The 27,522-nt window shown below is 44.3% G+C and overlaps 2 protein-coding genes and 1 pseudogene across 2 annotated transcripts; 1 reads left to right on the top strand and 2 right to left on the bottom strand.

Moving 5' to 3' along the window:
* Positions 1–649: 649 nt before the first annotated feature.
* Positions 650–6,349, top strand: agrp (agouti related neuropeptide). The gene is made up of 4 exons (NM_001146677.1): positions 650–688; positions 1,927–2,180; positions 2,402–2,499; positions 5,830–6,349. The coding sequence occupies exons 2-4, from the start codon at positions 2,042–2,044 to the stop codon at positions 6,019–6,021; spliced, it is 429 nt and encodes a 142-aa protein (NP_001140149.1). The 5' UTR covers positions 650–688; positions 1,927–2,041; the 3' UTR covers positions 6,022–6,349.
* Positions 6,350–13,795: 7,446 nt separating this feature from the next.
* LOC106591458 (chymotrypsin A-like) lies at positions 13,796–14,934 on the bottom strand (annotated as a pseudogene).
* A 6,873-nt stretch (positions 14,935–21,807) lies between these two features.
* On the bottom strand, positions 21,808–24,624 carry LOC106591457 (chymotrypsin A-like). Its single transcript, XM_014182678.3, has 6 exons — positions 24,541–24,624; positions 23,465–23,648; positions 23,131–23,209; positions 22,766–22,946; positions 22,377–22,510; positions 21,808–22,014 (listed from the first exon to the last, which is right to left on the bottom strand). Exons 1-6 carry the CDS (start codon positions 24,590–24,592, stop codon positions 21,853–21,855), a joined length of 792 nt encoding a protein of 263 aa, XP_014038153.1. The 5' UTR covers positions 24,593–24,624; the 3' UTR covers positions 21,808–21,852.
* Between the last annotated feature and the right edge of the window lie 2,898 nt (positions 24,625–27,522).

Below are 27,522 nucleotides of genomic sequence, written 5' to 3'. Positions count from 1 at the left end.
AGAAACTATAGACACTAACCTGTCCATAATGCTTTATGTAGAAACTATAGGCACTAACCTGTCCATAATGATTTATAGAGAAACTATAGACACTAACATGTCCATAAGGAGGATTCAGGGGGGGGCCAGGGAGGATTCAGGCAGGAGTCAGGGAGGAGTCAGGGAGGAGTCAGGGAGGAGTCAGGGAGGCCACACTGACTATCTCTATGACCACTCCTTCTGCCCACTGCTCTCCTATTCACTAGGAACCAAGCTAGAAAAAAATTGTTTTGAAACAGGGAGGGACTACCTAAACTTGTCCAATAAGAAACACTCATTTTCATTATCCATTGCAAAGCGCTAATGACTACGACCCGGGGCTGAAGAGAGCTAGGCAACGTTATGCTTTTATCAATTGCATACTCCCACCCCTCTCACCTTCTCCACCAATGGGTTTTGATAAGGAGACGAGTAGAGAGAAGAGAGGACGCAGGGTTTTTGCAATTGAGAAAAGGCCCATGAATGTGAGCACTCCTCCTCTTCCTCCTCCTCCTCTTCAATCCTCCCCATGTAGCTGCTGCTGTGGGCTGGCCTCACACATCCCTCCATACCTCCTCCCTCCTTCCCTTCTCAGGACATATTTATAAAAAGACTCTTGGTCCCACCATGGGAGGATCACTCACAGACACAGGAGTCCACGGAGCCACAGGTGAGCAGAACAACCCAATAGCTGTTCTGTGTGTTTCTCTGTCTGTCTCTCTCTCTGTGTCTCTCTGTCTCCCTCTGTGTGTGTCTCTCTCTCTGTCTCTTTCTCTCTCTATCTCTCTCTGTCTCTCTCTCTGTCTCTCTCTGTCTCTCTCTGTCTCTCTCTCTCTGTCTCTCTCTCTCTGTATCTCTCTCTCTGTGTCTCTCTCAGTCTCTCTCTGTCTCTCTCTCTCTGTTCCTCTCTCTCTCTGTATCTCTCTCTCTGTGTCTCTCTCTCTCTCTCTATCTCTCTCTGTCTCTCTTTCTCTGTATCTCTCTCTGTGTCTCTCTCTGTCTCTCTCTTTGTCTCTATTTCTCTCCATCTCTTTCTCTCTCTGCCTCTAACTCTGTCTCTATCTCTCTCAGTTCTCTCTCTCTCTTTATCTCTCTCTGTCTCTCTCTCTGTCTCTTTCTGCCTCTCTATCTCTATCTGTCTCTCTTTCTGTCTATCTCTGTCTCTCTCTCTCTGTCTGTCTCTCTGTCTGTCTCCCTCTCTTTCTCTCTCTCTGTCTCTCTCTCGGTATCTCTCTTTCTCTTTCTCTTTCTCTCTCTGTCTCTTTCTTTCTTTCTCTTGTTCTCTGCCACTCTAATTCTCCCTTATTCGCTCTTTCTTACACACACACACACACACACACACACACACACACACACACACACACACACAAACACACACACACACACACACACACGCACACGCACACGCGCACGCACGCACGCACGCACGCACGCACGCACACGCAAAACAAATGTGACTTGACTAATATCTAATACTGCATGTTCCTCTGAGATTCAGCCCAGCGCAAACAACTGGACACTTTGTCTAATGTAACTGCTGTTGTGGTCTGTGTGTGTGTGTGTTCTCTGATGTTCCAACAGTTACCATGCTTGAGGATAAAGTATGACAATATCTGCAACTCTCTCAGATCTCTACAGATCACTTGTAATCACAATCAAATAGGCTGTTTTGCAATGTATTACGGTTAAAAAGCTCAAACATAATGATTTGATATTTAAGTATGTTTGTACATTTTGTAAAAAAAAAAAAGAGACCGTGTAGAATACCTCAAACATTTAGAATGAATGTCATTTTTCAATGATTTTAGGCAAACCAACTGAGTTGACTTTTTTTAAAACCAAAGTGATTTAACTGTAATGACATAACCCCCATCTATGTATGACTCTTCATAAGCTCTCTTCCGTCAGTGAAACAGCAGTCGGTGAAACAGCAGTCGGTGGTGAAACAGCAGTCGGTGAAACAGCAGTCGGTGAAACAGCAGTCAGCGAAACAGCAGTCAGTGAAGCGCTTTGTTGCATCAGCATGGTCATCTCAGTATTCCCATACTGCTGGACCCTGTGCCTGATCCAGCTGGCTACAGGACTGGTTCATGGAAACATTCGTCTAGAGGACTCCCATCCCAGCCTCAGACACACCGAGGACTCCTTCCTTTCAGATATCGGTTTGTTATTTTTGCATTTGCTGTAATTAGGTAGACGGTGATTACTGTCCAGGTGAGAAAGAACTGGGGACTGTTCCAGAAAGCTGGATCAATCAGTTAGTCAGCTAATGTTTTGATTGAAGTCATTCTGCCTCTAGGAAATGATCCCATTCTGATTGATTGATTGATTGATTGATTGATTGATTGATTGATTGAGGAACTGACCTTCGTTCCTCCCTCAGGTAAAGGCTCTCTCTCTAGAGGGGATCCTGTTGGTTTCCGCTCAGAGTCTGAGCAGGAAGAGGAGGAGCTTCTGATGGCCATGGAATCCTACGATGAGGTGGATCAATATACTATTTAATCATTTACTCATTGTGTATGACAGCGTGCAATGTGTACATCACTTTAAAATGTTGTTACGACTGGAACATCATGTGTGTTGATGTACACTGAGTATACGAAACATCTTTCTACGACATAGACTGACCAGGTGAATCCAGGTGAAAGCTTTGATCTCTTATCGATGCCACTTCAGCCAGTGTAGATGAAGTGGAGGAGACATAGGGGAGGTGCAACTCAATATTAAGAAGGTGTCCTTAATGTTTTGTCCACTCGCTGTAGAACACCAGTGTGTTTAGATTTTACTACTGTGTACTTATGGAGACCAGACATTCTCACAAGGATAGTAACACAAGGAACATTCAGACACTTCGCCGTGGGAACACTTCGCTGGTGTGTTGTTTTAGGCTTAGGCGGTTAGGTTAAGGGTTAGGTTTAGGGTTAGGAGTTAGGGGTTAAGATTAGGGTTAGGAGTTAGGGGTTAAGATGAGGGTTAGTAGTTAGGGGTTAGAGTTAGGGTTAGGAGTTAGGGGTTAAGATTAGGGTTAGGAGTTAGGGGTTAGAGTTAGGGGTTAGAGTTAGGGGTTAGAGTTAGGGGTTAAGGTTAGTTTGGGGTTAGGAGTTAGGAGAATATTAGGGTTAGGAGTTAGGGGTTAGAGTTAGGAGTTAATATTAGGGTTAGGAGTTAGGGGTTAGAGTTAGGAGTTAATATTAGGGTTAGGAGTTAGGGGTTAAGGTTAGTTTAGGGATAGGAGTTAAGGTTAGTTTAGGGTTAGGAGTTAGGGGTTAAGGTTAGTTTAGGGTTAGGAGTTAGGGGTTAAGGTTAGGGTTAGGAGTTAGGAGTTAGGGGTTAAGGTTAGTTTAGGGTTAGGAGTTAGGGGTGAAGGTTAGTTTAGGGTTAGGGTTAGGAGTTAGGGGTTAGGGGTTAGGAGTTAGGGGTTAGGGTTAGGAGTTAGGGGTTAGGGTTAGGAGTTAGGGGTTAAGGTTAGTTTAGGGTTAGGAGTTAGGGGTTAAGGTTAGGGTTAGGAGTTAGGAGTTAGGAGTTAGGAGTTAGGGATTAGGAGTTAGGGATTAGTGTTAGGAGTTAGGAGTTAGGAGTTAAGGGTTAGGAGTTAGGAGTTATGAATTAATGTTAGGAGTTAAGGGTTAGGAGTTAGGGATTAGGGTTAGGAGTTAAGGGTTAGTGTTAGGAGTTAGGGGTTAGGGTTAGGAGTTAGGGGTTAGGGTTAGGAGTTAGGAATTAGGGTTTGGAGTTAAGGTTTAGGGTTAGGAGTTAGGGCTTAAGGGTTAGGAGTTAGGAGTTAAGGTTAGGGTTAGGAGTTAGGAGTTAAGGTTAGGTTTAGGAGTTAGGGGTTAGGGTTAGGAGCTAGGGGTTAGGAGTTAAGGGTTAGGAGTTAGGGATTAGGGTTAGGAGTTAAGGGTTAGGGTTAGGAGTTAGGGGTTAAGGTTAGGGTTAGGAGTTAAGGTTAGAGTTAGGAGTTAGGGGTTAGGGTTAGGAGTTAAGGGTTAGGGTTAGGGTTAGGAGTTAAGGGTTAGGAGTTAGGGGTTAGGGTTAGGAGTTAGGAATTAGTGTTAGGAGTTAAGGTTAGGGTTAGGAGTTAGGAGTTAGGGGTTAGGGTTAGGAGTTAGAGGTTAGGGTTAGGAGTTAAGGTTTAGGGTTAGGAGTTAGGGCTTAAGGTTTAGGGTTAGGAGTTAGGAGTTAAGGTTAGGGTTAGGAGTTAGAGGTTAGGGTTAGGAGTTAGGGGTTAGGGTTAGGAGTTAGGAATTAGTGTTAGGAGTTAAGGTTTAGGGTTAGGAGTTAGGGCTTAAGGTTTAGGGTTAGGAGTTAGGAGTTAAGGTTAGGGTTGGGAGTTAGGAGTTAGGGGTTAGGGTTAGGAGTTAGAGGTTAGGGTTAGGAGTTAAGGTTTAGGGTTAGGAGTTAGGGCTTAAGGTTTAGGGTTTGGAGTTAGGAGTTAAGGTTAGGGTTAGGAGTTAGAGGTTAGGGTTAGGAGTTAGGGGTTAGGGTTAGGAGTTAAGGGTTAGGAGTTAGGGATTAGGGTTAGGAGTTAAGGTTAGAGTTAGGAGTTAGGGGTTAGGGTTAGGAGTTAAGGGTTAGGGTTAGGGTTAGGAGTTAAGGGTTAGGAGTTAGGGGTTAGGGTTAGGAGTTAGGAATTAGTGTTAGGAGTTAAGGTTTAGGGTTAGGAGTTAGGGCTTAAGGTTTAGGGTTAGGAGTTAGGATTTAAGGTTAGGGTTAGGAGTTAGGAGTTAGGGGTTAGGGTTAGGAGTTAGAGGTTAGGGTTAGGAGTTAAGGTTTAGGGTTAGGAGTTAGGGCTTAAGGTTTAGGGTTAGGAGTTAGGAGTTAAGGTTAGGGTTAGGAGTTAGAGGTTAGGGTTAGGAGTTAGGGTTAGGAGTTAAGGGTTAGGAGTTAGGGATTAGGGTTAGGAGTTAAGGTTAGAGTTAGGAGTTAGGGGTTAGGGTTAGGAGTTAAGGGTTAGGGTTAGGGTTAGGGTTAGGGTTAGGAGTTAAGGGTTAGGAGTTAGGGATTAGGGTTAGGAGTTAAGGTTAGGAGTTAGGGGTTAGGGTTAGGAGTTAGGAGTTAAGGGTTAGGAGTTAGGGGTTAAGGTTTAGGGTTAGGAGTTAGGGGTTTAGAGTTAGGGGTTAAGGTTAGGGTTAGGAGTTAGGGGTTAAGGTTAGGGTTAAATTAAGAGTTTGGGAAAATTGGATTTTGAATGGAATCAGTTGTTTGGTCCCCACAAGAATAGTAAAACAAACATGGGTGTGTGTGTGTGTGTGTGTCCATCTGTCTGTCTGTATGTGTGGTGTCTACTGTCTAACATTCTGTCCAGGGGCTGTACTTGTACATCAAAGCAACATCAAGCTGCCTCACGCTATAGAAACAGAGGCTCCAGCCCTCTGGCTCGTTCTGGTTCGAACTAGGCTAACTGTCTGTTTCTTACATTCCACCAGGCTGAGGTTGAGGCTGTGCAGCTGCGGGGGCAGAGCCATGAGTTCTCCCCATCGCTGTATCCCTCACCAGCAGTCCTGTCTGTGTTCTGTCTTGTCTGTCCATCTACCAGGATGTTGCTGAGGCTGTGCAGCTGCGGGAGCAGAGCCATGAGTTCTCCCCGTCACTGTATCCCTCACCAGCAGTCCTGTCCGGGCAACACCCTGCCCTGCTGTAACCCCTGTAATTCTTCAACGCTTTCTGCTACTGCTGTCAGATTGTCCTGCACCGGCGGGCATAGACATCCCTAGCACTACACTCTCCACTCAACCTCCAACCGGGTCCCCCCCCCCCTCCACTGTATAACATCAGTCTGTCTGTGTTCTGTCTTGTCTGTCCATCTACCAGGATGTTGCTGAGGCGGTGCAGCTGCAGAGCAGAGCCATGCGTTCTCCCCGTCGCTGTATCCCCCACCAGCAGTCCTGTCTGGGTAACACGCTGCCCTGCTGCGACCCCTGTGATACCCGTTACCCTCGAATGTTTGGGTCAATCTGCTACTGCCGTCGGACGGCCTGCACGGGAGCTCACAGGCGCCCCTAACACTCCTAGCAACCCTCTACGGCCCCTCCTCTCACGGTGGGCCCTCTTCTCTGCCAGTCTACAGTCAGTATCTAATCCATATCCGCAAGGCCTGATTTTACGAGCACGCAAACACAGACTCTATACATCCCAGGATGCATCTCCATGAGGTGGGGCCTATAGGATACTTGTTACGTTGTATTTTCTTCTTGATGTTATCTCTGGTTGTGTTATTTTGTATTTTTTTTCGATAGGTTAGATGGATGTTACGTTGGGTGTACATTTATCGTTCAATGAAAGTCAAAAGACAAATCAATCTCTAAACAAGGCAATATAATTGTCCAAAAAATTGGCCTAGATTTTTTTTTTGGGGGGGGGGGGTAAATTATTTAATAAAAAAAAAACTGTGAACATATTCCTTTAAAGAGACCAGTAAGTAAAATACTTACATTTAGTCAAATCAAAAGTTGATATTTAAAGTTTTGTTTATTGATTTTAAATAGTGAATCAGGTTCTGTATGTTCATCATGTGCCCAGAGTCTTAACAGTAGTTCAATTGTGTAGCAGAGGTTATCGTGTTCTTGTACGTGGTTAAGCCTTCAGTATGTCAAACTCTCATAATGAATTATATATTTTTAAATACCTGTAGTTGACAATACATTTTGTTTTTCATGGAAATTCCATAATAGGGAAACACCTTTTTTTTTTTTATATTAAAAACAATTGTATTCAATTGGCAGCCATTATTTTGAAAGTCAAACACTCTCTCTAGGTAAGTTAAGAAATCAGTGCAAATAGTAATTTATTGTATCTTATGAATAAAAATGAAATAAAAAAAATATTTTTTGTGCCATAGAAAAGCAAAATGGTCTCTGAACTGACATTTCAAATGACAATGATTCATTACATCATATACTAGGCGATACCTCCACTAATGGCAGCCTCCAGGTGATATCTCCACTAAATGGCAGCCTCTAGGTGATATCTCCGCTAAATGGCAGCCTATAGGTGATATCTCCACTAAATGGCAGCCTCTAGGTGATATCTCCACTAAATGGCAGCCTCTAGGGGATATCTCCACTAAATGGCAGCCTCTAGGGGATATCTCCACTAAATGGCAGCCTCTAGGTGATATCTCCACTAAATGGCAGCCTCTAGGTGATATCTCCACTAAATGGCAGCCTCTAGGTGATATCTCCACTAAATGGCAGCCTCTAGGGGATATCTCCACTAAATGGCAGCCTCTAGGTGATATCTCCACTAAATGGCAGCCTCTAGGTGATATCTCCACTAAATGGCAGCCTCTAGGGGATATCTCCAGTAAATGGCAGCCTCTAGGTGATATCTCCACTAAATGGCAGCCTTTAGGTGATATCTCCACTAAATGGCAGCCTCTAGGTGATATCTCCTTTGGCTTTCATAAACATACTGACACTGTGATGATTCATTACATCATATACTAGGTGATATCTCCACTAAATGGCAGCCTAATACACTAGTCTGGACCGGAGCCATACGGTCAACACTACTGCCCTTTAAAGGTCAACGCTACTGCCCTTTAAAGGTCAACGCTACTGCCCCTTAAAGGTCAACGCTACTGCCCCTTAAAGGTCAACGCTACTGCCCTTTAAAGGTCAACGCTACAGCCCTTTAAAGGTCAACGCTACTGCCCCTTAAAGGTCAATGCTACTGCCCCTTAAAGGTCAACACTACTGCCTCTTAAAGGTCAACGCTACTGCCCCTTAAAGGTCAATGCTACTGCCCTTTAAAGGTCAACGCTACTGCCTTTTAATAGTCAACACCACTACCCTCTAAAGGTCAACACCTCTGCCCCTTACAGGTCAACGCTACTGCCCTTTAAAGGTCAACGCTACTGCCCTTTAAAGGTCAACGTTACTGCCTCTTAAAGGTCAACGCTACTGCCCCTTAAAGGTCAATGCTACTGCCCCTTAAAGGTCAACGCTACTGCCTTTTAATGGTCAACACCACTACCCTCTAAAGGTCAACACCTCTGCCCCTTACAGGTCAACGCTACTGCCCCTTAAAAGTCAACGCTACTGCCCTTTAAAGGTCAACGCTACTGCCCCTTAAAGGTCCACGCTACTGCCCCTTAAAGGTCAACACCTTTGCCCCTTAAAGGTCAACGCTACTGCCCCTTAAAGGTCAACGCTACTGCCCTTTAAAGGTCAACGCTACTGCCCCTTACAGGTCAATGCTACTGCCCCTTAAAGGTCCACGCTACTGCCCTTTAATGGTCAACACCACTACCCTCTAAAGGTATTCTCTAACACCCTGAGACCAACCACTCTGGGTATTCTCTAACACCCTGAGACCAACCACTCTGGGTATTCTCTAACACCCTGAGACAACCACTCTGGGTATTCTCTAACACCCTGAGACCAACCACTCTGGTTATTCTCTAACACCCTGAGACCAACCACTCTGGGTATTCTCTAACACCCTGAGACAACCACTCTGGGTATTCTCTAACACCCTGAGACCAACCACTCTGGTTATTCTCTAACACCCTGAGACCAACCACTCTGGGTATTCTCTAACACCCTGAGACCAACCACTCTGGGTATTCTCTAACACCCTGAGACCAACCACTCTGGGTATTCTCTAACACCCTGAGACCAACCACTCTGGTTATTCTCTAACACCCTGAGACCAACCACTCTGGATATTCTCTAACACCCTGAGACCAACCACTCTGGGTATTCTCTAACACCCTGAGACCAACCACTCTGGGTATTCTCTAACACCCTGAGACCAACCACTCTGGGTATTCTCTAACACTCTGAGACAATGACTCTGGGTATTTCCCTGGCGTATCCCTACTGGTTCTCTTCACATGACACCAAGGTCTGATGTGGGGAGTCAACAAGGCAGTCTTTATGCTTTGTGTCTCCCTGGGCTTTGTAGGCCACCAGCTGACACCCTCACTACCTCAGCATCTTCTTCTCAATAAAACCTGGGTTCAAACATGATTTGATATCTGTCAAATACCTTTGAGCGTTTAATCTAGCCTGTCTGGAAGTGCTGGTTGGACAGGGTTTGCCTTTTTTTGTAACTATTCTGTTGTCCATTAAGCCTGGTAAGTTCAGTCATTTAAAATAGTATTTGAACCCAGGTGGTTTATGGGAAGACAATGTTTGGCCTCAGTTTTTTATTTAACTAGGCAAGTCAGTTTAGAACAAATTCTTATTTTACAATGACGGCCTACCACGGCCAAACCTATGGGACTCCCGATCACAGCTGGTTTTGATACAGCCTGGAATGGAACCAGGGTCTGTAGTGACGCCTCTAGCACTGAGATGCAGTGCCTTAGACCACTGTGATACAGCCCGGGATAGAACCAGGGTCTGTAGTGACGCCTCTAGCACTGAGATGCAGTGCCTTAGACCACTGTGATACAGCCCGGGGTAGAACCAGGGTCTGTAGTGACGCCTCTAGCACTGAGATGCAGCCCGGGATAGAACCGGGGTCTGTAGTGACGCCTCTAGCACTGAGATGCAGTGCCTTAGACCGCTACGCCACTCGGGAGTCTCCCAAGTTGATTAGCTAATGTTGTTAAAAAGGAGAGAGCACTACACTATTATTATTTGACCCTGCTGGTCATCGATGAACATTTGAACATCTTGGTCATGTTCTGTTATGATCTCCACCCAGCACAGCCAGAAGAGCACTGGCCACCCCTCATAGCCTGGTTCCTCTCTAGGTTTCTTCCTAGGTTTTGGCCTTTCTAGGGAGTTTTTCCTAGCCACCGTGCTTCTACACCTGCATCGCTTTCTGTTTGGAGTTTTAGGCTGGGTTTCTGTACAGCACTTTGAGATATCAGCTGATATAAGAAGAGCTTTATAAATACATTGGATTGATTGATACACACAGCACACTCTTGATGCTCTGATTGTAACCTAAACTAGAATTTGTTCTTAACTGACTAAACATTTCACTACACTCGCAATAACATCTGCTAACCATGTGTGTGTGACCAATAACATCTGCTAACCATGTGTGTGTGACCAATAACATCTGCTAACCATGTGACCAATAACATCTGCTAACCATGTGACCAATAACATCTGCTAACCATGTGACCAATAACATCTGCTAACCATGTTACCAATAACATCTGCTAACCATGTGTATGTGACCAATAACATCTGCTAACCATGTGTATGTGACCAATAGAATTTGATTTGATGATCTCACGGCCAGTAAGAGTCTACATCCCAAACAGCACCCTATTTATTTATATTGCCCTACTTTTGATCAGGACACATAGGGGCTTGACGAATCTCCTCCGCACACTCCACTGGCTTCCAGTCGAAGCTCGCATCCACTACAAGACCATGCATGGTACTTACCTACGAAACAGCGAGAAAAACTGTCCCTTCCCTAACTCCAGGCTATGAACAAACCCTGCACCTCAACCAGAGTACTTCATTCTGCCACCTCTGGTCTCTTGGTCCTCCCAACCTTATGGGGGATCAGGTCCCGCTCAGCCCTATCAAAGCTCTTCTCTGTCCTGGCACCCCAATGGTGGAACCAGCTTCCCCTGAACCTGGACAACATAGTCCCTGTCTATCTTCCCCCTGAACCTGGACAACAGAGTCCCTGTTCATCTTCCCCCTGAACCTGGACAACAGAGTCCCTGTTCATCTTCCCCCTGAAGCTGGACAACAGAGTCCCTGTCCATCTTCCCCCTGAAGCTAGGACAACAGAGTCCCTGTTCATCTTCCCCCTGAACCTGGACAACAGAGTCCCTGTCCATCTTCCCCCTGAACCTGGACAACAGAGTCCCTGTTCATCTTCCCCCTGAACCTGGACAACAGAGTCCCTGTTCATCTTCCCCCTGAACCTGGACAACAGAGTCCCTGTCCATCTCCCCCTGAACCTGGACAACAGAGTCCCTGTTCATCTTCCCCCTGAACCTGGACAACAGAGTCCCTGTTCATCTTCCCCCTGAAGCTGGACAACAGAGTCCCTGTCCATCTTCCCCCTGCAGATAGGACAACAGAGTCCTTGTCCATTTCCCCCTGAACCTGGACAACAAAGTCCCTGTCCATCTTCCCCCTGAACCTGGACAACAGAGTACCTGTCCATCTTCCCCCTGAACCTGGACAACAGAGTCCCTGTCCATCTTCCCCCTGAACCTGGACAACAGAGTACCTGCCCATCTTCTGAAAACATCTGAAACCCCGCCTCTTCAGTGTATCTTCAATAATCCCCCAGAACCCCCCTCAAACCACCTCCTCATCTCCCCCCCACAAAAAACAACACTCACACATGACTTCCCTCTTTACTAGCTCTGACTTTGCTGATTGCTAATTTACTGAGGAAAAGTGTACTTACTGAGATATGTGGTTGTCCCACCTACCTACAGTATCTTATTAAGATAAATGCACTAACTGGCTCTGGGTCGGCAAATGGCTCTGGGTCGGCAACTGGCTCTGGGTCGGCAACTGGCTCTGGGTCACTAACTGGCTCTGGGTCGGTAACTGGCTCTGGGTCGGTAACTGGCTCTGGGTCGGTAACTGTCTGTCTCTGCTAGTCCTCAGTCATACTGTCTGTCTCTACTAGTCCTCAGTCATAGCTGTCTGTCTCTACTAGTCCTCAGTCATACCTGTCTGTCTCTACTAGTCCTCAGTCATACCTGTCTGTCTCTGCTAGTCCTCAGTCATACCTGTCTGTGTCTGCTAGTCCTCAGTCATACCTGTCTGTCTCTGCTAGTCCTCAGTCATACTGTCTGTCTCTACTAGTCCTCAGTCATAGCTGTCTGTCTCTACTAGTCCTCAGTCATACCTGTCTGTCTCTACTAGTCCTCAGTCATAGCTGTCTGTCTCTACTAGTCCTCAGTCATACCTGTCTGTCTCTACTAGTCCTCAGTCATACCTGTCTGTGTCTGCTAGTCCTCACTCATACCTGTCTGTCTCTGCTAGTCCTCAGTCATACTGTCTGTCTCTACTAGTCCTCAGTCATAGCTGTCTGTCTCTACTAGTCCTCAGTCATACCTGTCTGTCTCTACTAGTCCTCAGTCATACCTGTCTGTCTCTGCTAGTCCTCAGTCATACCTGTCTGTGTCTGCTAGTCCTCAGTCATACCTGTCTGTCTCTGCTAGTCCTCAGTCATTCCTGCCTGTCTCTAATAGGCCAATGTCATACCTGTCTGTCTCTACTAGTCCTCAGTCATACTGTCTGTCTCTGCTAGTCCTCAGTCATACCTGTCTGTCTCTGCTAGTCCTCAGTCATACCTGTCTGTCTCTGCTAGTCCTCAGTCACACCTGTCTGTCTCTGCTAGTCCTCAGTCATACCTGTCTGTCTCTGCTAGTCCTCAGTCATACCTGTCTGTCTCTACTAGTCCTCAGTCATACTGTCTGTCTCTACTAGTCCTCAGTCATACCTGTCTGTCTCTGCTAGTCCTCAGTCATACCTGTCTGTCTCTGCTAGTCCTCAGTCATACTGTCTGTCTCTACTAGTCCTCAGTCATACTGTCTGTCTCTACTAGTCCTCAGTCATACCTGTCTGTCTCTACTAGTCCTCAGTCATACCTGACTGTCTCTACTAGTCCTCAGTCATACCTGTCTGTCTCTGCTAGTCCTCAGTCATACCTGTCTGTCTCTGCTAGTCCTCAGTCATACCTGTCTGTCTCTACTAGTCCTCAGTCATACCTGTCTGTCTCTACTAATCCTCAGTCATACTGTCTGTCTCTACTAATCTTCAGTCATACTGTCTGTCTCTACTAGCCCTCAGTCATACTGTCTGTCTCTACTAGTCCTCAGTCATACTGTCTGTCTCTACTAGTCCTCAGTCGTACCTGTCTGTCTCTACTAGTCCTCAGTCATACTGTCTGTCTCTACTAGTCCTCAGTCATACTGTCTGTCTCTACTAGTCCTCAGTCATCCTTTATCAGTCTGTGGGCTGCAGTCTTAGAAGGTTGAGAGGGAGGATTTGTGTCAGTTGCTTTGTCAGTCTGTGGGCTCCAGTCTCAGGAGGTTGAGAGGGAGGATTTGTGTCTGTTGCTTTATCAGTCTGTGGGCTGCAGTCTCAGGAGGTTGAGAGGGAGGATTTGGGTCTGTTTATCAGTCTGTGGGACCTTTGAGGCCAGATGAGGTTATTATTTCACCCTGAAGAGGTTTTGTGAAGAAAAGTTTTATAGGCTTAAAAAAATAGTTCAAAGGCATAAAGGCCCAGATCACTCAACATTTTGTTATTCCTGTGTTTTATATCATACTGTATAACAGCTGATGAAACTAACACTGTACAAGTGTGACATTTGTTTATCAATGTTATTTCCTGATAGTTGCTGGTTGAAAATACAATCTACCACAGGACTTTCTAATCAGCAGGTTTGTATGGGCGGGAGTTTCGGCTTTCCATGGTGACATCACCTTGCGGTAAATTGGTTAATAGACCAATAATAAAGAGAGTTCCAAACCTCTCTGCCAATAACAGCTAGTTTTCACTTTTCCCCTCCCACTCAGATTACTCCCAGTCGGTCCTAGAAAAACGATTGCTTGAGAAATGTTTTGTTTTTTTGCTAAAAAAGCTATTTTTGCAAAACATTTTCATGGAAATCTATTACAATAAGTTACTTAAATGTTACCCAGAAATGATTTGATATTGACATAATAACAGCTGCATTGGACCTTTAACAAATCTAGATAGCATCAAAGAGGAACAAAACAAAGGAAGTTGAATTCAGTTTTAGATCTCTATTCAATATGAAACAGGAAGTGAACATAGTACTGCTGGTATTACATGGCAGCCATGGTCCGACATTTATACCAACCTTAGTTGGAGGCAATGGTCTGGTCGATGTAGGAGCGGAGCTCGGTGACGCGGGCGTACACTCCGGGCATAGTGGTGGTGCAGGTTCCACTGCCCCAGGACACAATACCAACCAGGGTCCAGGCACCAGCCTTCTCACAGACCAGGGGGGCCACCAGAGTCACTCTGCAGGAAACACAAAAATATCTACATTAATTTAGTTACAGTTTTTAGACGAGCATCCCATTGGTGGATTTATCTCAGGGATGGGCTACATCAGTCCTCAGGGTCCTGATTGGTGTCACATGTTTTCCCTGGCCCTAGTCTCTGGTGCTAACACACTTGATTCAACTAATTGTATTTTAAACTGGGGTCCATAATTAGTTGATTAATGGAGTCATGTCTGTGTGCTAGGGGCTGGCACCAATCAGGCCCCCACGGACTGGAGTTGCCCATCCCTGATTTAACTGGTGCCTCCAGGTGGGGATTTACATCTCTTCTGATTGGTCTAAGGGAACGGAACAATGAACTTGTGAATGATTGGCTCACCACGCAGAAAGAGGCACCATCTGCTCCAGTGCAGATCATGAGGTTGGTGATCTTGGAGCTCCAGAACTTCTGTCACTGAGCCTTGGTCAGCAGGGGAAGAGCAGCCTGCTGCAGCAGGGTAGGGAGTTGGTCAGCAGGGGAGGGGTGGTGGTGGGGGAGTAGGAGGATGGAACCAGAGAACACCAAGGGTCAGGTAGCGCTACAAAACCGTCCAGCCAATCGCCATATTTCTCACATCGTTAAAAGACTACTTGCAACGGAAAGCCAACTGAAACATACTTTTTCAAATAGACTGAGCCAATTGAAACAGAATCTTTCAACTAAACCCGAACATGCTGCTAGTCAAGAAAAGGTTTGTCTGACTTTACAATGAGACCTCTGGTGATTGGAAGATCTTGATAGAAAGCTGTAGTGATTGGTTACCGTTGTAGCGGATCAGACCCCAGCCAGAGTTCACACACTTCATGCCACTGGGGAAGTCATCGTTGGACTCAGCTAGTGATTGGTTACCGTTGTAGCGGATCAGACCCCAGCCAGAGGTCACACACTTCATGCCACCGGGGAAGTCATCGTTGGACTTAGCGACGCATACTGAGGACACATGGGTCCCCATGCTCACAAAATCGCAACGTCAGAGCACAGAACTGTAAGTCGGGAGCTTCATGAAATGGGTTTCCATGGCCGAGCAGCCGCAAACAAGCCTAAGATCACCATACACAATGCCAAGCGTCAGCTGGAGTGGTGTAAAACTTCGCCGCCATTGGACTGTGGAGCAGTGGAAACGCTGGGTTTGGCAAATCTGGGTCTGGCAGATGACAGGAGAATGCTATCTGCCCCAATGCATAGTACTAACTCCACTTTTTTTGGAGGGAGGAGGAATACTGGTCTGGGGCTGTTTTTCATGGTTCGGGCCCCTTAGTTCAAGTGAAGGGACATGTTAACGCTACAGCATGATATGGCATTCTAGAAGATTCTGTGCTTCCAACATTGTGGCAACAGTTTGGAGAGGCCCTTTCACGTGACAATGTCAATGTCCCCATGCACAAAGCGAAGTCCATACAGAAATGGTTTGTCGAGAACGGTGTGGAAGAACTTGACTGGCCTGCACAGAGCCCTGACCTCAACCCCCTCAAACACCTTTGGGGTGATTTGGAACACCGACTGCGAGCCAGGCCTAGTCGCCCAGCATCAGTGCCCGACCTCACTAATGCTCTTGTGGCTGAATGGAAGCAAGTCCCCGCAGCGATGTTCCAACATCTAGTGGAAAGCCCTCACAGAAGAGAGGAGGCTGTTATAGCAGCAAAGGAGACGGACCAACTCCATATTAATGCCCATGTTCGATGAGCAGGTGTCCACGTACATTTGGTCATGTAGTGTATTATTGCTATCTTGTCACCAAGCATGTTTTGACATGACGAAGTGATGAGGAGTTGGTAAGAGAACAGGAACAAACTGGCACCCAGGATACTAACTTCACTTCAAAATGTTGTGTTTGTATTTATTACATTTAGTAGCCTGTCTCCACCATTTAGTAGCCTGTCTCCACCATTTAGTAGCCTGTCTCCACCATTTAGTAGCCTGTCACCACCATTTAATAGCCTGTCTCCACCATTTAGTAGACTGTCTCCACCATTTAGTAGCCTGTCTCCACCATTTAGTAGCCTGTCTCCACCATTTAGTAGCCTGTCTCCACCATTTAGTAGCCTGTCTCCACCATTTAGTAGCCTGTCTCCACCATTTAGTAGCCTGTCTCCACCATTTAATAGCCCGTCTCCACCATTTAGTAGCCCGTCTCCACCATTTAGTAGCCCGTCTCCACCATTTAGTAGCCCGTCTCCACCATTTAGTAGCCTGTCTCCACCATTTAGTAGCCTGTCTCCACCATTTAATAGCCCGTCTCCACCATTTAGTAGCCCGTCTCCACCATTTTGTAGCCTGTCTCCACCATTTAGTAGCCTGTCTCCACCATTTAGTAGCCTGTCCCCACCTTGCCCACACAATGGTCTGGATGTCTCAGGGTTGGAGCCAAGGATCTCTCAGGATCACACGGTGAGAAGTTCTGCAACAAGCAATTATAGTCACTACAAAAAAGGAATGGGATGAGACTCCAATTTCATGCTTTCAACCCAGCAGGCAAAAGCCACTTCAATTGACGTCATTACAAACACACAACAACAATATCTTATTGTAAACACGTTGTAATGATGTCATTTCAAACTGCTTTTCCCACAGGGAATAGAGTGTAAAATAGGTGTTGGCATTGAGAGTGTTGCCATTGCTGTGTTCAATACAAGGCTGACTTCATGCTGCAGTGGGCAGTACTCACAACCCATTGTTGATCAGAGAGCCACCGCAGAAGTGGAATCCAGTGTAGTCCTGGAGGGACACCTGCCAGGGCCAGGAGCCGGGCACAGGCTCCTCACCGTTGACGATGTGGGCGTAACCAGACACAACGGCTCCTCCCTGTTGACGATGTGGGCGTAACCAGACACCACAGCCTCCTCACCGTTGACGATGTGGGCGTAACCAGACACCACAGGCTCCTCATCGTTGACGATGTGGGCGTAACCAGACACCACAGGCTCCTCATCGTTGACGATGTGGGCGTAACCAGACACCACAGGCTCCTCATCGTTGACGATGTGGGCGTAACCAAACACCACAGGCTCCTCATTGTTGACGATGTGGGCGTAACCAGACACCACAGGCTCCTCATCGTTGACGATGTGGGCGTAACCAGACACCACAGGCTCCTCATCGTTGACGATGTGGGCGTAACCAAACACCACAGGCTCCTCATTGTTGACGATGTGGGCGTAACCAGACACCACAGGCTCCTCATCGTTGACGATGTGGGCGTAACCAGACACAACGGGCTCCTCCCTGTTGTCGATGTGGGCGTAACCAGACACCACAGCCTCCTCACCGTTGACGATGTGGGCGTAACCAGACACCACAGGCACCTCATCGTTGACGATGTGGGCGTAACGAGACACCACAGGCTCCTCATCGTTGACGATGTGGGCGTAACCAGACACCACAGGCTCCTCACTATATTATACCAACACCATAATATACCATCATTAACTATCTATACATCACTATATTATACCATCATCACTATATTATACCATCACCATAATATACCATCCCTATATTATTCCATCCATCCCTATATTATACCATCACCATAATATACCATCATTAACTATCTATACTTCACTACATTATTCCATCATTATATTATACAATCCATCACTATATTATACCATCACTATATTATACCATCACTACATTATACTATCACTAACTATTTCTACATCACTATATTATACCATCCATAACAATGCTATACCATCACTATATTATACCATCACAATATACCAGCACTACATTATACCACCACTAACTATCTATACATCACTATATTACACCATCCATCACTATGCTGTACCATCACAATATTATACCATCACTATATTATACCACCACTATATTATACCATCACTATATTATACCATCCATCACTATGTTATACCATCACTATATTATACCATCACTATGCTATACCATCACCATATTATACCATCACTATATTATACCATCACTATATTATACCATCACTAACTATCTATACATCACTAAATTATACCATCACTATATTATTCCATCCATCCCTATATTATACCATCACTATATTATACCATCACCATAATATACCATCATTAACTATCTATACATCACTAAATTATACCATCATTATATTATACAATCCATCACTATATTATACCATCACTATATTATACCATCACTATATTATATCATCACTAACTATCCATCCATCACTATATTATACCATCACTACATTATATCATCACTAACTATCTATACATCACTATATTACACCATCCATTACTATGCTGTACCATCACTATATTATACCATCAATCACTATGTTATACCATCACAATATTATTCCATCACTATATTATACCATCACTAACTATCTATACATCACTATATTACACCGTCCATCACTACGCTATACCATCACTATATTATACCATCACTGCATTATACCATCCATCACTATGTTATACCATCACTATATTATACCATCACTATATTATACCATCACTATGCTATACCATCACTATATTATACCATCACTATATTATACCATCACTATATTATACCATCACTAACTATCTATACATCACTAAATAATACCATCACTATATTATTCCATCCATCCCTATATTATACCATCACTATATTATACCATCAACCTAATATACCATCATTAACTATCTATACATCACTAAATTATACCATCATTATATTATACAATCCATCACTATATTATACCATTACTATATTATACCATCACTATATTATACCATCACTATATTATGTCATCACTAACTATCCATCCATCACTATATTATACCATCACTACATTATACCATCACTAACTATCTCTACATAACTATATTATACCATCCATAACAATGCTATACCATCACAATATTATACCATCACTATATTATACCATCACAATATTATACCATCACTACATTATACCACCACTAACTATCTATACATCACTATATTATACCATCACTATATTATACCATCAATCACTATGTTACACCATCACTATATTATACCATCACTACATTATACCATCAATCACTATGTTATACCATCACTATATTATACCATCACTACATTATACCATTCGTCACTATATTATACCATCACTATATTATACCATCACTATATTATACCATCACTAACTATCTATACATCACTATATTATACCATCATTATATTATACCATCAATATATTATACCATCACTATATTGTACCATCATATATTATACCATCACTATATTATACCATCACTAACTATCTATACATCACTATATTATACCACCACTATATTATACCATCACTATATTATATCATTACTAACTATCTATACATCACTATTTTATACAATCAATATATTATACCATCCATCACTATATTATACCATCACTATGTTATAGCATCACTATATTATACCATCAATCACTATGTTAAACCATCACAACATTTTTCCATCACTAACTATCTGTACGTCACTATAATATACCATCACTACAGTCGTGGCCAAAAGTATTGAGAATGAGACAAATTTCAATTTTCACAAAGTCTGCCTCTTCAGTTTGTATGATGGCAATATGCATATACTCCAGAATGTTATGAAGAGTGATCAGATGAGTTGCAATTAATTGCAAAGTCCCTCTTTGCCATGCAAATGACTGAATCCCCCATCAAAAATTCCACTGCATTTCAGCCCTGCAACAAAAGGACCAGCTGACATCATGTCAGTGATTCTCTCGTTATCACAGGTGTGAGTGTTGACGAGGACAAGGCTGGAGATCACTCTGTCATGCTGATTGAGTTCGAATAACAGACTGGAAGCTTCAAAAGGAGGGTGGTGCTTGGAATCATTGTTCTTCCTCTGTCAAATAGTAGAGCGCTCCAGTGGTGAATCTGATAACTGGGTGGTACAGTGTCCAGTAGAGAGCTCCAGTGGTGAATCTGATGACTGGGTGGTACAGTGTCCAGTAGAGAGCTCCAGTGGTGAATCTGATGACTGGGTGGTACAGTGTCCAGTAGGGGGCTCCAGTGGTGAATCTGATGACTGGGTGGTACAGTGTCCAGTAGAGAGCTCCAGTGGTGAATCTGATGACTGGGTGGTACAGGGTCCAGTAGGGGGCTCCAGTGGTGAATCTGATGACTGGGTGGTACAGTGTCCAGTAGAGAGCTCCAGTGGTTTTAGGGGAGTGTCGGTAGAGAGTGTCACCATAGTCGAACAGAGGGAGGGCACAGGACTTGACCAGGAAGATTTTGGAGGGATGGGTGAAGCAGGATGTGATGCGTTCCAGAAAGCCCAGTCTGGATTAGATTGTGTATTGACGGGTAAAGCAGGATGTATTGCGGTGTAGAAAGCCCAGTCTGGATTCGATTTTTGTAGGAATGGGTAAAGCAGGATGTGTTGTGGTCCAGAATGCCCAGTATAGATTAGATTTTGTAGGAACGGGTAAAGCAGGATGTATTGCGGTCCAGAAAGCCCAGTCTGAATTAGATTTTGGAGCGATGGTTAAAGCAGGATTTGATGTGATCCAGAAAGCCCAGTCTGGATTCGATTTTGGAAGAATAGGTAAAGCAGGATGTATTGTGGTCCAGAAAGCTCAGTCTGAATTAGATTTTGGAGAGATGGGTGAAGCAGAATGTATTGTGGTCCAGAAAGCTCAGTCTGGATTAGATTTTGTAGGGATGGGTGGAGCAGAATGTGTTGTGGTCCAGAAAGCTCAGTCTGGTTTAGATTTTGGAGGGATGGGTAAAGCAGAATGTGTTGCGCTCAAGAAAGCCCAGTCTGGATTAGATTTAGTCTTGTAGGTTGTTCATATGGATGCTGACGTGGAGTGATCCATCAGGCCGTATGCCCATGTTTTGGCATTGTGGTTGTTTTTCAATGGGGGAGTTTTTAGCGATGGGGGGGGGGGTTTAGCGATGGGGGGGGGGTGTTCGGCTGGAGACAGTTCATGTTTTGCTTGAGAAGATCATATACTGTGTTTTGGTTGGGTTGAATATGAGTTTGAGGTAGTTGAAAGTGTCCTGATTTTAAGATTTTCTCAACCCACTTAAAGGGGCAGTTGCTTAAAAACATTTTTGGATTTATAAATGAATGATATATATCCATTGATTTTTAAAGAATAAAACGTATAAATGCCTCATGATCTTAATTCAACTGTCACACTGTCACGTTCACTGTCCTCAAACTCCCTGCCATAGATCAGCCAAGGCGCAGCGTGCCGGTAATTCCACATACTTTATTGAAGAAAAATCGAACAAAACAATAAACAGGTAAAACAGAAAGAACCGTGACGCTCTGGGGCTACTCAAAGGCACCTACACAAAAACAAGATCCCACAACTCAAGGAGGGAAAAAGGGCTGCCTAAGTATGGTTCCCAATCAGAGACAACGATGGACAGCTGCCTCTGATTGGAAACGACACTTAGCCAAAACAAAGAAATAGAAAAACTAGATTGCCCACCCCAAATCACACCTTGATCTAACCAAACTAGAGGAAAATAAACTTCTCTCTAAGGTCAGGGCGTGACACACACTCCATGGGAACTCAAAATATAAGCTTGTTTTACTCCAATGTTTCTAAACAAAGTAAATGTAAACAAACACTGTTTAGCCTCAAAACATGGTTAAAACGATAATGTTGATATCATGGATGGTCAGTCCTTGCGTCCGGAGCTCTATCTTTGAATTTGAGAGTGGTTACATTTCTCAAGCACCATCCCTCCCGCTTTTTACCAGAACAGTGGCGGAGAGAACGCTTTGTTATTCTGTTAACTGCTGATTGCTGCATTAATTATCAAAACCCACGTTTCAAGAAACACCAAGGAACAAATACGTTACTAGAAACTACTTTTATTTATGATGAAGATGAAGCTGAAAACTTAGTTGGAGGCGATGGTCTGGTCGATGTAGGAGCGGAGCTCGGTGACGCGGGCGTACACTCCGGGCATAGTGGTGGTGCAGGTTCCACTGCCCCAGGACACAATACCAACCAGGGTCCAGGCACCAGCCTTCTCACAGACCAGGGGGCCACCAGAGTCGCCCTGCGGGAACACAAAAAGGAGCATAGAAAGTGTTAGAGTCTCTCTCTAGGGATTTCTTTTTATGTTCAGAGTTTGTGATCAGCTGTTTCCAAAAAGTTAATAACTAAGACAACACCAAGCTTTTATTGATGCAATGACTGTTTACACCAGTGTAAATAACTGTAAAAGTTCAGATTGAACTCTGCCATTAGTCAGACGGTGGTAGGTTCAGTGTCATGGCCTGCAACAGTGTGTCAGGAAGCCATATGGTTAGTGTAGGCTTGCAAAAATCTGGGATTCTTCCAACTAGGAAGTCTGAAAACCCTGGGAATGTTTTGGAAGTTTACCGGAATGTTTCAACCCTATGGTTTGTGTTTACTTACCATGCAGGAAGAGGCGCCATCGGCTCCAGCACAGATCATGAGGTCGGTGATCTTGGAGCCCCAGAACTTCTGGCACTGAGCCTTGGTCAGCAGGGGAAGAGCAGCCTGCTGCAGCAGGGCAGGGGTGTCAGCAGCTGGAACCAGAGAACACCAAGGGTGAGGTAACACTTAAAAACCGGTCAGCCAATCACCATCTTTCTCACATTATTAGACGACCTGCAACTCAAGACGACACTGAAACCCAACTGAAATGTAATTATTTCAAATAGATTGAGCCAACTGAAATGGAATCTTTCAACTACACCGAACATACCGCTAGTCAAAAAAAACTAGCCAAGGTTTGTCCGACTTTACAATGAGACCTAGAAAAAGCTGTAGTGATTGGTTACCGTTGTAGCGGGTCAGACCCCAGCCGGAGGTCACACACGTCATGCCACCGGGGAAGTCATCGTTGGTCTCAGCAACGCACACGGGTGACACACGGGTTCCCAAGAGGGCGGGGCTGGCCAGCTTGATCAGGGTGATGTCATTGTTGATGGTGAAGCCGTTGTATTTGGGGTGCTTGAAGACCTAGTAAGGACACAAGGACGACAACGTTTGAGATTTAGATTAAACGTTAATCCACTGTGCAGATCATTATCGTTTGAGTTGATTTGACTTCAAAAGGTGAAACTTTTACTGATCTTTATCTTTACTTCAAAATAAAAAGTCTGGATGTTAAAAGTTGTAGTAATAGTTGTGTGTTGTTGTTTACCTGGCCAACGTTTATGGTCTGGATGTTCTCAGCGTCGGATGAGCGATCGTGCTCTCCCAGGATCACACGGTGAGAGGTCCTGAAATAGTTTCACAAAATAAACATAATTTAGCTACTTTAGCCATATGTTAGCATGCTTTGAGCTAATTAGCATTAGCATTATCTAGTTTTTAGCTAATTTTTAGTTAGTTAGCATTATCCAGCTTTTAGCTAGTTAGCAATAGCTAGCTTTTAGCAAGTTAGTATGAGCATTAGCTAGATTTTAGCTAGTTTTTAGCTAGTTAGCATGTTGCTACACTTATATGAAGGTTATGGCTCAGCAGCCAGCACTCACTTCACGCTGCAGTGGGCAGCAGTCACAACCCACATCTCGTTGATCAGAGAGCCGCCGCAGAAGTGGAATCCAGTGTAGTCCTGGAGGGACACCTGCCAGGGCCAGGAGCCGGGCACAGCCTCCTCACCGTTGACGATGCGGGCGTAACCAGACACCACAGGCTGGATGGCGGGGGTGCGACAACCTAAAGACAGAGACAGCGTTTAGGGGTCAGGGGTCAGGTTTGGCTGCTCTAACAGAGATTCTAACAGTGACAGTTTCTGAATTACGTCTATACAGAATATAAATACATTGCTGCCTATTGTAGTACCACTTGAAATGTTATTGAGTAGAGCAGTCAACTTCTATCAAATACTTATTTTACCCGATAAATAAATCAAATTAAGTGTTATTTCTACAGCACATATTCAGACATGGAATGCAACACAATGTGCTTCACAGGAAAGAACAAATAAAAACAATTAAAATTACAACTGAAATATTTATTACAAAACAAACATATGAGAATAAAAAAACAAAAGAATAACTGTCAAGATGCACTAGAAGTGAGGGAGGGGTGAAGTCAGGCGCAGGAGACTAAAGGTGCGGAGTAGAACGTATTTATTTTCCCGAGTCCAAAAATGCCATAACTAGGCAGGGAACAAGGAAACCCAACTAGACAAAAATCCACCTCAACAGAGTTGGGACACAGCCCAGGATAAACGTCCTTCCAACAAAGTACAAGAGAGAAAAACCAATCCCCCAAAACCCCACGACAGGAAACACAAACAATCCGCACAAACCTAAACCTAGAAAGCTAGACTAAATACCCCCACTAACGAACTCAACTCAAAACAGGTGATAACATAAGACAGACAAAACCAAACAAAAATGAAAAGGGGATTGGTGGCAGCTAGTAGGCCGGCGACGACGACCGCCGAGCGCCGCCCGAACAGGGAGAGGAGGCACCTTCAGTAGACGTTGTGACAATAACAATAAAAACTGAACGACTAAAAAGCACCCTAAGGTATCCTACAAGGTATCCTACAAGGTATCCTACAAGGCAGACATTGGTATACACATGGACATCTTCTCACCGTAGGCTGCGCCAGCGAAGGCAAGGCATGAGAGGAGCAGCAGACAGTTCATGTTTTCAGCGTGATGGAGTGAGGTACACAGCGGGGTGTTTTATACAGGAACCACGGGTCTGACTCTGCATTCCCCTCCACCCCCTGTGTGTGTGTGTGTGTGTGTGTGTGTGTGTGTGTGTGTGTGTGTGTGTGTGTGTGTGTGTGTGTGTGTGTGTGTGTGTGTGTGTGTGTGTGTGTGTGTGTGTGTGTGTGTGTGGATATGTGTACCTCACCTGTCCCTCTGCAGATAACAGGGGACATTTTCTCACACCGTTATACAACATTACGGAGTTACGAAAAAAGGGTTTCTTGTAATATTTCTTGAAAATGACCAATGGAAAAAATTATGGAGACAATGTTGGCTTGTGGCAAATATTACCCAAAGGATAGCCTCGTTCTCTCTGAAAGAATGATAGCTATGTTACTTAGACAACTCATAAAGGGCGGCAGGTAGCCTAGCAGTTAGAATGTTGGGCCAGTAACCGAAAGGTTGCTTGTTCGAATACCTGTGCGGACAAGGTGATGTGCCCTTGACCAAGACACTTAAACCTCATTTGCTTCAGGGGTAAAACAACACCTATCATACTACTATGGCTGACCCTGTACAACAACACCTATCATACTACTATGGCTGACCCTGTAGAACAACACCTATCATACTACTATGGCTGACCCTGTAAAACAACACCTACCATACTACTATGGCTGACCCTGTAAAACAACACCTACCATACTACTATGGCTGACCCTGTAAAACAACACCTATCATACTACTATGGCTGACCCTATAGGTGTTGTTTTACAGGGTCAGCCATAGTAGTATGGTAGGTTTTGTTTTACAGGGTCAGCCATAATAGTATGATAGGTGTTGTTTTACAGGGTCAGCCATAGTAGTATGATAGGTGTTGTTTTACAGGGTCAGCCATAGTAGTATGGTAGGTGTTGTTTTACAGATTACATTTACATTTTAGTCATTTAGCAGACGCTCTTATCCAGAGCGACTTACAAATTGGTGCATTCACCTATAATATCCAGTGGAACAACCACTTTACAATAGTGCATCTAAATCTTTTAAGGGGGGGGTTAGAAGGATTACTTTATCCTATCCCAGGTATTCCTTGAAGAGGTGGGGTTTCAGGTGTCTCCGGAAGGTGGTGATTGACTCCGCTGTCCTGGCGTCGTGTGGAACAAGCTCCCCCACGACCCTGTAAAACAACACCTATCATACTACTATGGCTGACCCTGTAAAACAACACCTATCATACTATTATGGCTGACCCTGGAAAACAACACCTACCATACTACTATGGCTGACCCTGTAAAACAACACCTATCATACTACTATGGCTGACCCTGTAAAACAACACCTATCATACTACTATGGCTGACCCTGTAAAACAGCACCTATCATACTACTATGGCTGACCCTGTAAAACAACACCTACCATACTACTGTGGCTGACCCTGTAAAACAACACCTATCATACTACTATGGCTGACCCTGTAAAACAACACCTATCATACTATTATGGCTGACCCTGTAAAACAACACCTACCATACTACTATGGCTGACCCTGTAAAACAACACCTATCATACTACTATGGCTGACCCTGTAAAACAACACCTATCATACTACTATGGCTGACCCTGTAAAACAGCACCTATCATACTACTATGGCTGACCCTGTAAAACAACACCTATCATACTACTATGGCTGACCCTGTAAAACAACACCTATCATACTACTATGGCTGACCCTGTAAAACAACACCTATCATACTACTGTGGCTGACCCTGTAAAACAACACCTATCATACTACTATGGCTGACCCTGTAAAACAACACCTATCATACTACTATGGCTGACCCTGTAAAACAACACCTATCATACTACTATGGCTGACCCTGTAAAACAACACCTATCATACTATTATGGCTGACCCTGTAAAACAACACCTATCATACTACTATGGCTGACCCTGTAAAACAACACCTATCATACTACTATGGCTGACCCTGTACAACAACACCTATCATACTGCTATGGCTGACCCTGTAAAACAACAGGTTTCACTGCACCTGTCTTGTGTTATGTGACGATACAACATCAATAGATAAGGGGACACCGTGTTCTGTTTTTCCAGGAAGTTAGTAAATGTTATGTTCTTTAAGCAGGTAAGACTTTCTATCACCATGAAAAGGTTGTTTTGAAGGGTTTGATTCCAAAACAAGATATTTCAGAAATGTTGGTAAATTGACATTCATTAAAAACACATCTAGGTAAAAGAGATAGATCTATTATCTTTTAATCTGACCATCATTTGGACTAGTGAGACTGACATGTTTAATCTGACCATCATATGGACTAGTGAGACTGACATGATTTTGTTTGAAATATATTGCAGTGTAATTTTTTTTTGAGAGAATAATTTTGTAGTAAAATGCTATATATTCCCATCCCTCCCCATTATCCCCTATATATCCCTACTGTCTCTTATATATCCCCACTGTCTCCTATATATCCCCACTGTCCCCTATTTATCCCTACTGTCTCTTATATATCCCCACTGTCCCCTATATATCCCCACTGTCCCCTATATATCCCCACTGTCTCTTATATATCCCCACTGTCCCCTATATATCCCCATTATCCCCTATATATCCCTACTGTCTCTTATATATCCCCACTGTCTCCTATATATCCCCACTGTCCCCTATATATCCCCACTGTCTCTTATATATCCCCACTGTCCCCTATATATCCCCACTGTCCCCTATATATCCCCACTGTCCCCAATATATCCCCAATGTCCCATATATATCCCCACTGTCCCCTATATATCCCCACTGTCCCCAATATATCCCCAATGTCCCCTATATATCCCCACTGTCCCCTATTTATCCCCACTGTCTCCTATATATCCCCACTGTCTCCTATATATCCCC

Source organism: Salmo salar, chromosome 11, assembly GCF_965601325.2.
Source record: "Salmo salar chromosome 11, fSalSal1, whole genome shotgun sequence".
Lineage (NCBI taxonomy): Eukaryota > Metazoa > Chordata > Actinopteri > Salmoniformes > Salmonidae > Salmo > Salmo salar.
Note: the sequence above shows the minus strand (reverse complement) of the source record. Positions and strands in the feature narration are given on the sequence as shown.